The sequence below is a fragment of the Eurypyga helias genome, unplaced genomic scaffold, assembly GCF_000690775.1.
Source record: "Eurypyga helias isolate BGI_N326 unplaced genomic scaffold, ASM69077v1 scaffold11248, whole genome shotgun sequence".
NCBI lineage: Eukaryota > Metazoa > Chordata > Aves > Eurypygiformes > Eurypygidae > Eurypyga > Eurypyga helias.
The window spans coordinates 1-12,837 of NW_010266295.1; the positions used below are offsets into that span (position 1 = coordinate 1).

General features: G+C 35.2%; 1 protein-coding gene across 1 annotated transcript in view; it reads left to right on the forward strand.

The window, feature by feature from the left end:
• Window positions 1–2,626: 2,626 nt before the first annotated feature.
• The window catches only part of LOC104513602 (connector enhancer of kinase suppressor of ras 2-like), a gene marked incomplete at its 5' end in the record, with an annotated part of 82,315 nt that continues 72,104 nt past the window's right edge, over window positions 2,627–12,837 (forward strand). The window contains 2 exons of the mRNA XM_010157018.1: window positions 2,627–2,686; window positions 7,491–7,559. Coding sequence (XP_010155320.1) covers window positions 2,627–2,686; window positions 7,491–7,559 — 129 coding nt within the window. The remainder of the gene's footprint in view (window positions 2,687–7,490; window positions 7,560–12,837) is intronic.

Below are 12,837 nucleotides of genomic sequence, written 5' to 3' on the forward strand. Positions count from 1 at the left end.
AAGCAGGGAACATATCTGGCCTCTAGATGACATAGACTAAATAAAGCTGTTTTCAGAAATGGTACATGTTTTTCAGGGTGTCCTTTATAAGAATACTTTCAGTCTCATTTTGAGTATTATACTCAAAACTTTCTCCCAAGTGGAAAAATATTTTTGAAACTGTTATTTTATATATGATAGATATGGGGAAAAAAAGGGACTCCACCCCTCCCACCCCCCAAAAAAAACCCCTTTGAATTATAAACTATATACAATAATTTTAAAAATAATATAACAATTTTTAAATTTTTTAGATAGATTGTCATCTTTCAGTATTTTTGGGTAACACAGGTATGTTGAAGAGACGCAGTGCTACTGTAATGGTCAACAAGAAACAAGCTCTTTCATTATTTTTCTTTTTGGAAAACCAGGATGAAAGCTCTATCTAGGATAATTTGAAGGTTATGAGCCATTCACTAAAATTGTTTATTTTTAGATATTTTGTCCTTAAAATTTAATAGCTAAGAAGAAAAAGCAGAGAGCAAAACACAGGGTCATTCTTAGTGATTAGTTAGTTTTTATGTCTCTCAGATGGCATATGTTAGAGATAAAATAATAATTTGATTTTTTTCAAAGAAACATGTAGGTTAACAAGAGGGTAAGGATTTCATGAAGAAAATATGTGATAAAATTTAGTGAAAAGTTTAGCACTATGTTCTGCTTTGGCCTTAAAAACTTTAGTCTGTTGGTTTGTTAAGTGGGGAATGAATCTTGTTCAAACAAGCAGGGTGTTAGAACTGTGATATTAAATTTGATATCAAATTGTGGCTGGAAATGTGTTACTGAAGTCTACTCTGCAGTCATATAATAGACTTCTGCGGTGGATGTAGCCATGTTGTGTACCATTTTGGCTAAAAGTTCACTGTGGAAATCCAGTTTAACACATACTAGATGGATTTAAATATCTAGTTAAGATTTTTAATGGAGACTCGATGTCCCATTCTCAATGAGAACCTTCAGGTTTTGTCATGATCCAGTGCTCAGTTTATGGCTTTCAGCTGGTGATGAGAAAAAGAATCGACTGTTTGTCAGTAACGATTGGAGGTACTGCAGAAAAAATAGAATCGCAAACACTGATAAAATCAAGCTAACTGTATAGAAGGAAATAGTGGAAGACTCCATGGAAACTTCATTCTTCCGACTAATCACATTTTGTTAAAGTGATTTCAAGACTTCCAACATTTAATTTGGACATCTTTGTTATTTACAAATGAAGCATCTTATAAACAGTTTCATTTAAGAAAACAAGTTGTCATGGTAAGTAAAATCTAAAATGGAGATTCCTATGCAGCACGGTTAAGTGTCCTTATCAGTTTTAGCCTTTAAAGATTTAAATAAAGTTAAAACTTGCTGAAACGGCATTGGTTTACATTGAAGTAGAAGTCACATTTTCTCAGGATTAAAAAGTAAAAGCAGATCCAGCTAGAGCTGGTTACTCAGGGCCTCATCCAGTAAAGTTTTCATCATCTCCAAGTCAGAGATTCCACAGCTTTGCCAACCTCTTCCAGTATTTTACAGTCTTAATGGTAAAATTTGGAAATCTTTTTTTTCTTTCAATTTGGGTTGCAACGTGTATTCCTTGCTTCTTATCCTCTCACTGTGCACTTCCAAAGAGTTTGGCTCCATCTTCTCTATACCCTTCCAATTTAGGTAGTTGTAGAGAACCATATGATCGTAGCTACATAGTATTTTTACCTTTTGTGGGTTTTCTGTGTGTGTTCCTGTAAACATGTAACCAGAATATCTTCAGTAGTGTTCTGGAATTGGTATCTGTGAACAAAATGTTCGTTCTTATTTCTGGGGCTCTAACTTCCTTTCTGACAGTACAGGGTGATACGGAATTATTGAAAGGATAATGAATCAACAGAACAATGTAACTATTAGACTAATTAGGTTTCAAAATTTGATTGATAACCATACTATATGGAGAGTATGGAGAGATGTGAAGTGGTGACTGTACTCCTGAGAGACAAGAATACAAGTAGGTGAGTCTCACTGACATTTTAAGGCTCTGTGTGTACAGCTGGGTAGATACCTGCTTAGGTTGTCTCTCTGTATCATGTGAAGTGCCTCCCTGAAGCAGAATTCTTGCTGGACTAATTACAGAGCTTCTGTTAGTTCATCAAGCTCATTTTTCTCCATAAATTGGCACTGACATATGCGTTTTTTGAGTTGGGCTATGGATTCATTTTTATTGAATTAGTAACTCTCTGAAAATGGGGCATTTAAGTTTAAAGACTATTCCTGTTTGTAGTTTCAGTTTTAATGTTTTCAGTTTCAGTTTTCAGATGCTTATTTTATGTCACTAGTAATAAAAAAAGGCCATGTTAAATATTTCAGTGCTGAATTTTATCCAAAACCTTGTTTGGAATAAAAAAATAGCATTAAGTGAGAAAAATATGCTGTTTATAATGAGTCTTGATACATATTTGTTTAATTTAGATTTGTGAATGTTAATTGATCATGGTTCCTTCCAGTCTGTTCAAATGTTATGGTCCCTAAACTGGAATAGCATCCTATTTTAATTATCATGCAAACATGATTTATTTGTTTCCTACAAATATTAATTACCTTGCTCCTTTTTCAGGGAATGTATATCAAATCAACATATGATGGACTACATGTAATCACAGGAACAACTGAAAATGTAAGCTGCTTTATTCCAAATGACTTATCATGCATACAAGCATTTTCTGTGTATCTGTAGTGCATTTTCTAACAGGAACATTTGCTTTAAAGCAAACCACTTTTATTAATATGTTTTTCTTTGTCTTTTCTGTATATATAACATCTTTGTAAAAACTTGGAACCCTGGAAAATAGACATTAAACAAATCTGTGATGAAGTGACTAATAACTAACAATATAAGAAAATTAAAATCTTGAACTTCTGTCCTCAATGGTTCTTCCAACACCTTTCTAATAGTGTTCATGTATATGTTCTCTCTGGCACAAAAGTGTTTTCCTTTATATTAATAATTTTTTCTCATGTAAGTACATCATCATTAGGCCAAAATAGTTTCTGTTGTATTTAATTTTCTTCTCTACTTTAGATAAATCTCTCAGAACATAGGACAGTTTGGGTTCATATATATATACATATATTAAAAAAAAAACATTTTTCTGTCAATGAAACAGTAGAAATAATGTAACAGGAAAAATATAATCTACCTCAGGTGTTTATATTGACCAGAGTAGTCACAAAATTGCAGAGTCAGTAACAAGCGTAGTTGTTATCTGAGCAACCCTTAATGTGTAGGGTCAGCTTACCCTCTGCGGTGAGTACATATTGTCATACAGTGATGAGTACTTATTTGCTAAGAATGCTTTCTTTTCTTCTTTAAATGGACAGTAGATTTTTTATTGTAATTAGAACAAAAGAAAAAATAACCTAATTAATTTTAAAAGAATGTTAGAAAGATTAAACTTTTGGAGATGATCCTAGGATTGCCTCTCAGAACATGCATAGCTTCTGTATGTCTAGGCAGTACAATAAAATAGATTATAAAATAATAAATTTTAAAATAGTTACAATGTTAGTAATGTGGTTGTTGTAAAAAACGTGGCTAATGGAGAGAGATAACTGAATATATTATATTTGGTATCAGATAGGTTATAAATAATCTTTTATAAGCCAGAAATTTTTCAAAGCTAGCAGTAATTACTGACAGGACTATCACTAAGAAGGTTGAAGTAGTGGAAAGGAGCAAACAGATTTTGGTACATGATTGGAAGGGGATTGATAATATGACAGTGTTAAAGAAACAAGTTAGTTAACAATCCAAATGACTGTTGTGTGAGGATGTATGGAAAGTTCTTTTACAAAAATAACTATTCCTGAAAGAATTGTATTAGAAAGAGTTAAGAACCATTGTATTTTCATATTTTCCATCATTTGTAGCAAAAATAAAAAAGAGACCAAGAAAAATGTATTCATTATCATTTCTATGGTAGTCCCAGGAGTGTTAGGCACACAGAATGCTGCAGCACATAAATCAGTATGACTGATCATAGAAAAACTAAACAGTGTGACAAGAATAATGAAGGAGTTTCTAAATATCCTTCTTGTTACTTAACTTGCAATTCATAATTATGAAATTGAAAAAATAAATTTACTTCAACTTCTGCAATTTACTTACTATGACAGATTTCATAAGACCCATCTCTTCTGTTTTTCATGTAGAGGATATATCAGTCACACTGTTTTCATTGTGCCTTGGATCTGTTTAACAGCGTAGAGCTGAATAAATGACAAGTTAAGAGTTTATAAAGCTAATATTGAAATTATGTAATGCTGACACTCAAGGAAAATAAAATTAGCACTGTGCAGCTAGCCAAATATGTAAATAGTTGCCAGCATACGTCAGTAGTATGCTGTCACGTATGGGTAAGCTTCATAGGTGTTCTTTTCTTCTGCTTGATTTATATCTATTGGGTAGTATTGCATCATACAGTTTTTGTCACTCAGGTTTTAGGCAGTGCCTGCCCATGGAAAGACTAATGATCTGTGTCACAATTTGTGAAGACAATTCTAATGCAATTTTAACTTAAAATTTGCTTGCTTATTTATATTAATGCCATTGGCAGGGTTTAGAAGTATTTAGAAATATTAGAAACTTAATAATGATCCATCTTGATTATGTTGCAACAGATTTTGTTAATAGATTGAATTACTCATACTATAATTAATCCAGTTTTAAACTGTAATTCTAGTTCATTTTAGAAATATAATGCAGCAGGAGGAGTTATCAAATGGGCAGCCACTAACATCTGTATTTTTATTTTGACTAAACTTTCAATGTCAAAACTTTTTGATAAGACACCAACATAAGAAGTTGCTTTTTTGTTTTTGCTAAAAGTGTAATCACACGAGCAGATAAAACAGCTTCAAAGACCTTTAATTTCTGGCATTTCAGCAAATTGATTTTTCATTCCTTTTGAAGGGATAATTGACCTCAGATCCGGTGTTTAATTTTAAAATATAATAATTAGCTCAACCTCATCAAAGTCAGGAAAGGAACTAGAAAGAGAAAGAACTAGGCCCTTGCTTTTTCCTAAAAAAAGAACAAACCAGGCCTTCATTTTTCAAACCAACATCAACTGAAGATAAACACTATGAATTGTGGTGTATACTTCAGTTTCTGGCTTACCTTTTATTCACTGTTTAAAGTGATCAAGTTTGTATTCACACTGAATTCTAGACATACCTTTCTGCTAAATGTTTAGTCCTGTGCCAAAGAGCAGTCTACCAGAATTCTGCAAGTTGCCACTAAAAGGAAAAATTGACACTGAAGCCAGGTAATTCTTCCCACCATCCTATAAATGCACAGGTAAAATCCTGTTTATTTCAGCGCAGGAGGACTCAGATGACAGGAGTTGAGATCTGGCTGTAATGACCAGGTAGTTTAGCTCCTGGCGACTCCCCGCTCCAGGAGACACACGAGCCCTTTTGAATGAATAAGCAGAGATCAAGCAGGTGAGAGTCGGAAGGAGGCTTGTGCTGGGAAGCTGGGCAGGGCAAGGCTAGGAATGGTAGGCAAGCAGTAGGCTGCAAGTAAAAGCTGTGCTTGGAACAGCACCTGTAACACACTTGGAATCACTGTGTCAACTTTTAGCTATTTGCTCTCTTGACTTTTATTTTGTTACTGATCGAATAGTTAATGATGTCTCCTACTACTCTCAGCAGCTCTGTAGACTGCAGACTCAGTTGATGTGTCAGCACGTGTTGACTATTGGAGAGTGACTTGACCTCTCCATAGATGAGTCTCTGGCATTTCATTCAGAAGTAATTGCAGTCATTTTCTTCCCTGTGGTGATTAGGGGGTTTGCTGTATTTTTTCCTCTAATCTTTGTTCCTTTTATGTGTTTATCTTCGTTTTTAATCCCCATCCGCAAAAGGGATGGAAATGATGGGTGGGATTTTGGGTTGGTGGAGACTGTCCTGATGAAGTGCTCTTGCCTGTTTCCTGGAAGTCTTGATTGGTATGCAGTGAGATCATGAATATAAGCTTCCACAAGTCACCTTTAGACAAATCTTTTCTTCCTTCACATCTAACAGCTGGCTCTTGTGTCATGGGCAATTTATGTTACAGGCTGGCTCCAAAAAACATCCAGGAACTGACCTAAGTTTTGATAACAACTCCCTTTCTGTGAGGAACTTCTTCAACAGTATGAGAGGTAGACCACTCTCTGTAGCTGCAAGTGGCTCTTTTTCTGCCTCTCCAGAGTCTGCTTACTTGGACAGAGAACTTGGACTGTCACCAAAAGACTATTTTGCTTTAAATGTTTCTGCATTGTTTGAGATGGGACAACCTGTCCTCTCTCCTCTCTGACTCCGTATCTAACAAGTAGAGTAAACCTTCAGCCTTGTCCAAGTCTCCTGGCCAGTCTACGTCCTTAATAGCTAACTTCCACTGTGATTTATTTCTCAAGGTTATGTCTCATCTCTTTAATTCTTTTCTGGTTATTTTCTCTTGAATTTCAAATTGATATCTCTGTGTCAGTAGAACACTCCTGTAAGCTAGTGCACAATGCAAGTAAGTTGCCTTGCATTCTCAATTCTCTGCTCCTGAGGAAGACTGCTGCTCTCCTGCATGCCTTACACATTTGTCCACAGATTTAAGATCTGGTTGCACCAAAGCATTCAAAAATGGTTTGCTAAATAGCAGTTGACCATGTTCAAGTGGCTTATCAATGGGTTTTAATCCATTTTAATCTGACCAGAAGAAGCTATATTTAGGATAAAGGAGTTTTTCAGCTCAGCTATCCCAAAATTATGTGAATGGTATATATGGAATAGCGTGCATATACATATATATAAACCTTCCTGGAGAACTAGTATGTCACCAACATTATCCATGTGCAAATTATCACTTTCTGTGTTCAAATGGTTAATCTAGTACTGTCTCAGGAGTGCTGGAGCTGTAGAGTATTTGCAGAGTACCTTCAGTGCACTTAAGCAGCAAAACTGCAATATGAAGGACTGACAGACCTGCTTTTCTGTTACACACACAGTTAGTCCAGCCCTGGCCCTGACCATGCAGTAAACTCAGTGTTTGTTGTCCTAACAGATTTGCTTCTGTAATGTAAATGCACATTTACATTAAAATAAAAAATAAAGTGTATTCCAAGCAAGGTTGTGACTGCTCATACTCCCCACAGAGAGGTAAAGAAGCTAGAACTGTTTAACCCGCCAGAAAGTCTGTTCACCACCGATGGAAGTGGCAGTCTGGATTACTTCATTGAATTGACATCTGTAGCCAGATAAAACATAGCTCCTTATAAATACAGTTTTTATAAATATTACCCATTATTGTTATTTGATACAATAGCAATGATACTTCTTTGGGCACAGCTTTCTTGCTTTCTTCAACATTCATTGTTTTAATTCCTGCTTTTCCCTTCCTCCTCTACACCCTGCATGTAAAGTTAATTATTATATCTTGTCCTTAGTCTCCTGCTGACCAGTGTAAGAAAATCCATGCTGGCGATGAGGTGATCCAGGTCAACCATCAAACTGTGGTAAGTATTTTGCAAATTCCGTTCTGCAGGCTTTGCCTATTCTCACTGCTTAAAAGGTAATAATTCTTACAAGGTAATTTTGCCAAACTAGATTATTATTTGTGTCTTTTAAAATACAATAGCCACTGCTTATGCTTAATAAGAAAAGGCACAAGTTGAGTCAGTAACCACCCCAGAAGGATTAAGCCAAATTTACATTTCACACAGCTGCTGTTCTACATCATACTCATTATATAAGGAGATCCCAGAATATTTCGTTGAAGATCTTAGACTTCTTGTTATGGATATGCGAGCTCATTTCACTTTTTCTCTAAAACAGAATTTTGCATTCTGTTTAATATGGGATTCAGAATAAAAATGCAGCACTGTTATGACAGCCATATATACTGAATGTGTTGAGGGAGAAAACTTAAAGATGATTAAAGTGCCGATAGAAATCTGTCAGATTCTGCTTTTGAGCATTCTTGCATGCAGATTTATTTTTAAACAGATAAGCAGTTTTATACATCCAGTGAAATTATTAATCTGTTTAAACTCAGGTGAGCATGTGCATGCAGAAGCGTACGCTGCGCCTAAAGCACCATGGTACATGGTCTGTGTACGTTTAAACATGCCTACCGTCGCATTTCTCCCACAGCTGTATGCCGTGTTGTGTGCTGTGTGCATGTAGAACTAGATCTCATTTTCTGGAGAAATGCAGCAATAATGTTTCTGCAGCATTCATAGGATTGTATCATGACTTAAAACACGTGACTTCACTGAAGAATCCACAGTTTATTTATTTATTTTTTAAACTGAATTGTTTGCAATTGAGCTCTAAAGGCTTATCACAGCCTTATCCAAGGTTGAATGATTATATTTTTCTTTCTAATTTGCGATGGCACAAGCTGCTGTTTTAAAACTGATGTTAGTTCCTATGTTGATGACTACTGAAAAAATGCAGTCAGATTTTGTCCCAGTACTATCTTAAGTCATAGGGATTGTTCCTTTAAAAAAATTAAATGCTATGTTGCAGAAGGATGGAAGCAGTGTTGCTGGAACTGCAGGTGAAAGGAACACTTGTATTTATTACTTGTGAGACACGAGGAGCATTGTTGTGACAATGATGATAATTTTCTAAAGTGCTTATAATGTAGCCATTTAACTTTGTCTTGCTGAATCCAATCTCCAAACACAGCAGCAGCAAAATTAAGAAATTTCTTTCTGTCTGTCATTTGTGTGAGGTGGAAATATGAAAGTCTGATTATTAAAATCTTATGATTAGAGAGCAAATATTTTCTCTTGAAAGGAAGTATAACTTATTCATTTACACTTCAAATGTTAATGCAACATGCAGCTCTTATCTATATTAGAGAGCTTCTATGAGCTGTCACAGTTAGAGGTTGAAATATGCATTAGACTGGCTTTCTCCATCAAAGATACTCTTCAAGTGACAGACCTGATTTAATCTTTACTCCCACAGGTGAAATCCTTTCATTCAGCTATCGACGACTTGGCTTTCTGGATAGCAGCTCTTTCCATGTGTGTTATTACCATAGGGCCAAGGTGTTTGATACTTGTAATCCCTTTCTGGCTAAGGGCACAGTATCAACAGCTGAGTCAAGTGGCATAAAATACCTTTTCCTAAAAAAACACATTATTAATTACTCATTCTAAAGTTTATAACAAGCTAAGAAAAGAGCTAAATGGCAAGCTGTGTCTTTCAGAACTTTATTCTTCCTTTGAAATGGCTGGGAAAGTCTCATTCTGCCTTCACTGTGGCTTTGGAACGTCAGACAGTAATACTGGGTGTTTGCATGTTTCAGAGGTATATACCTAACCCTAAAAAAAACATGGATGGGGTAATGTTTTAAGTACCACTTTGATCTTCAAGCATGCCCTTTAAGTCGTTTCTGGTACATCTTGCTACAAACTACGCTTAGCTGTGTTCCTTCTTCACACAAGTTGTGATGATCAATATCATGTTTCTAATTACCATTATTTCCATTAGTGGAGTAGACTGATGCAAAGGTAACAGCTCATTAAATTTCCATATAATCAATATTTTAATACTAGCAGGACCAGCTCATAAAATGAGGTGTAAGTAATCAATATTTTAATACTAGCGGGACCAGCTCATAAAATGAGGTGTAACCCATTTGAAATTAGTGACTGGGGGGCAGTTGATCAGCCTTGCAAAAGAAAGGCTTGCATATCTGTGGTGGTCTTAAAGGTTTTCCAGAGCTGTAAACTGTCTTGCTCACTAAGCAGAGGAGCATGGATTGGTGCCTGCACAGAGTCCTTGCTAGAACCCAACGCTTCCTCATAGCAGCTTAGCCAAAGCAAGTGCTAGGAGAAGTAAACTTGTAAAAGAGAAGAATACAAAGCAGTTTGAAGTTACACCTCGCTGGAGTGTGCTTGTTGGGCTGCTTTGAACTTCTCACTTCCCTCCCAGTGTTCTTTCTTGCCTGGTAGTTGGTAGTGCATTTCTACCTTTCTTTTGCTTGCTGGACTGGAGATTAAATGCTTCCTGCTCATGCTTTCTCACACATGCTCTTTCTCACTCTTTTTCTCTCTGTCCTCTTTTTTTAAGTTAAATGTCACATCTTCATCCCCTCTAAAATAAAAGTGCAGCAAATGTTTGCATTGATTTATAACCAGTTATGATGGCTTGCTTTTTCCCTTTACCTTGTTCTGGAGCTGAAAACTGTTCTTCAATTCTCTAAGGATTTCAGTTTATTTCATCAGAAGCGTTTAGCATTGCCCTCTGAAGAGGCAAATTATTACATTTTGTATCCTAAATACTTCCTGGGTTTTTACAGAAATGTCAAGATAGATAGTTAAAGTATTATTTACAACATGTGTATCCAGTGAAATCCATGGTCTCCAGTCTCATGTTGGTTTTCCATAGAGACTCAAAGCATTAAAAGCTTAGGTGATAAAAATGAAGGTGTTAGTGTTATTTCTTATTCCTGCTTTTCACTTGTTCATTGGTAAGGGAGGTTTCATAAAAAGTACACACAGTGTAAAGATGCAGAAATATGCTTCCTTCAGCTATCGATATGCTTCAAAGATTCTGCATCCCACAGGTTCTGTCTTTGTTGTCCGAACAAAGACAACATTTTCTTAATATTGAAGTTTCTGTAGCATTTTGGCAGTCTATCAAATCCGAAACCCATTCAACACCATGTGTCTTGACAGAACCTGTTCTGAAGATTATTAGATACAGTCATTTTGTACTGCCACTAGTGAAAATACTTTCCTGATTAGAGACAGTATGGATCTGTTTAAATAGATTCCAATTCTATAACTGACTACAGGCAACTTTTATTCTGACTTTGACTGAACTAGGTCAACATATTTTCCAGATAAATTAATATTAATTAATTTAATAACATCATTTGAGTTTTAAAACCTTCATTGGTGTTCCCACAACCTGTAAAAAGTTGTTCTGGTAGTTAATTATTCTCATTGCTGGGGGGAAAAAAAAAATCATTTTATTTGTAGTCTGCATTTGTCTGGCACAAGCTTCCAGTCCTTTGATCTTGATATATTTTTATCTGTTAGGTCAGAGAGCAGGTTTCTCATTTAGGTATTTTCAGAATGCAACCAAATTACCTGTTCACTTTTTTTCAGTAAGCTAGACAACTTGAACACTTCCAGTTTGTCATCCTAATGCACGATGCTCCTCAATAACCTCTTTAAATTCTCAACTGTGATACTTTGCATATTTAAAACTGAATTACAGAGCTGTGCAATGAAAACAGTCACTCATGGATAGGGCACTACTCATGCTAAAATAGTACAGATGAGACTACATTAATGTAGCCATTACCAACTAGCTGTTTACTCTTTTTAAAAGTTTTTGAACAGTTTTAAGATGATGTAGACTTGGAAATAGTCGTACTGTCCCTGCATTCAAGTGGAGTCAGCGCAGAGAACAGCATTTCTAAATCCTGGAGGCACTTCTCTGCGGTTGCCTAGCTATAGCAGAGGATTAAGTATGCTAACAGTGTCAATCCCATTGAATGTTGGATGTGTCAAGCTAAGCATTTTGGGATTGATGTGCCTAGAATATATTTGCTGTATGTTTTCAAAATGTTTCTTACTGCCTACAATTAATATACTCATTCTATATAAAGCATTATCTGTATTAAGAAATGTCAGTTAGCTAGGAGGTAGTTATATGAATAATTTTTTTCCCTTTAACCTGTTATATTAAGGAATATATTAAAAATATTAACAAAACAAGACCACTTGTTTTACTTTACTCTTCAAATAACTTTTCAATGTAGTTGAGAGTTTTTAAAAAAAAGGACTTCAGAAAGTATCAAAGGAAAGCAGCTTACAAATTATATAATGCAACAATTGAAAGAATTAGAAATAAAAGACTTACTACATGGAATCTAGTCTAACCAAGGAACACTCTGCAATACAATTATAAAGATCAAAGAAAAAATAATAGTACTTTAGGCAAGAAATTAATTAAGTCAGGCGATTCACCACTAGCTGTTAAGATCATTTAATCATTATCCAATTCCTTATTTGCTTTTCTGCTTGTCCTTCTTGCTTATTAGATTTTAATAAAACACTATAAGAAACTTTAAAAATAAGTTATACATTCCAAATTACTGCCACACTAACTCTTTGTTTTCCCCTACAGTAACAACCGGCACTAGTTCTGCCAGTGCCTTGTAGATTTTTACTTCCTCTCTTATAAAATTATGTCAAAGTGGTGAATATGCCACTGCACTTTTATTTGTTTCCAAAATTAATAACTACACCTTAGGTTCTGTGGGTAATATATTTTCTGTTGCTCAGTTGAAATAGTAGATTTCATATTGTCTCCTTTTAAGTTGTTTTATATACAAGAAATAGTTCTTTAGTCAGAGAATTGGGACTGTTATGCAGTGAAACCAGAGTAAAATTAAAGCTATGATAGTCTCCAGCCAAGGAACAATTCTTTCTTTCAATTTTCCATAACAAGGATAGTACTGAACATAGAGCAAAGAGAGGAAAACCCGTCATAACAAATATAACAGTACATACCTCTTCAGGATGGAAGCAAAGTTGGATAATTTAATGCCAGCCCATCTACATCTCAGTTTACTGTAGAGACTGAAACTTTCAACTGCAAGTTCCTAAGCAAGGATTTTTAATGAATTACCTGCCTTAGGGTAACACTGTTTGCTGAGGAAATGTAAGAAGGGGCAAAACTTACTAGTCAGTATTACATAAGATGCGAAATGCAGCATAAATTTATGAAAAGTAAATAGTGTTAATGTTCTTTCTTTGATAG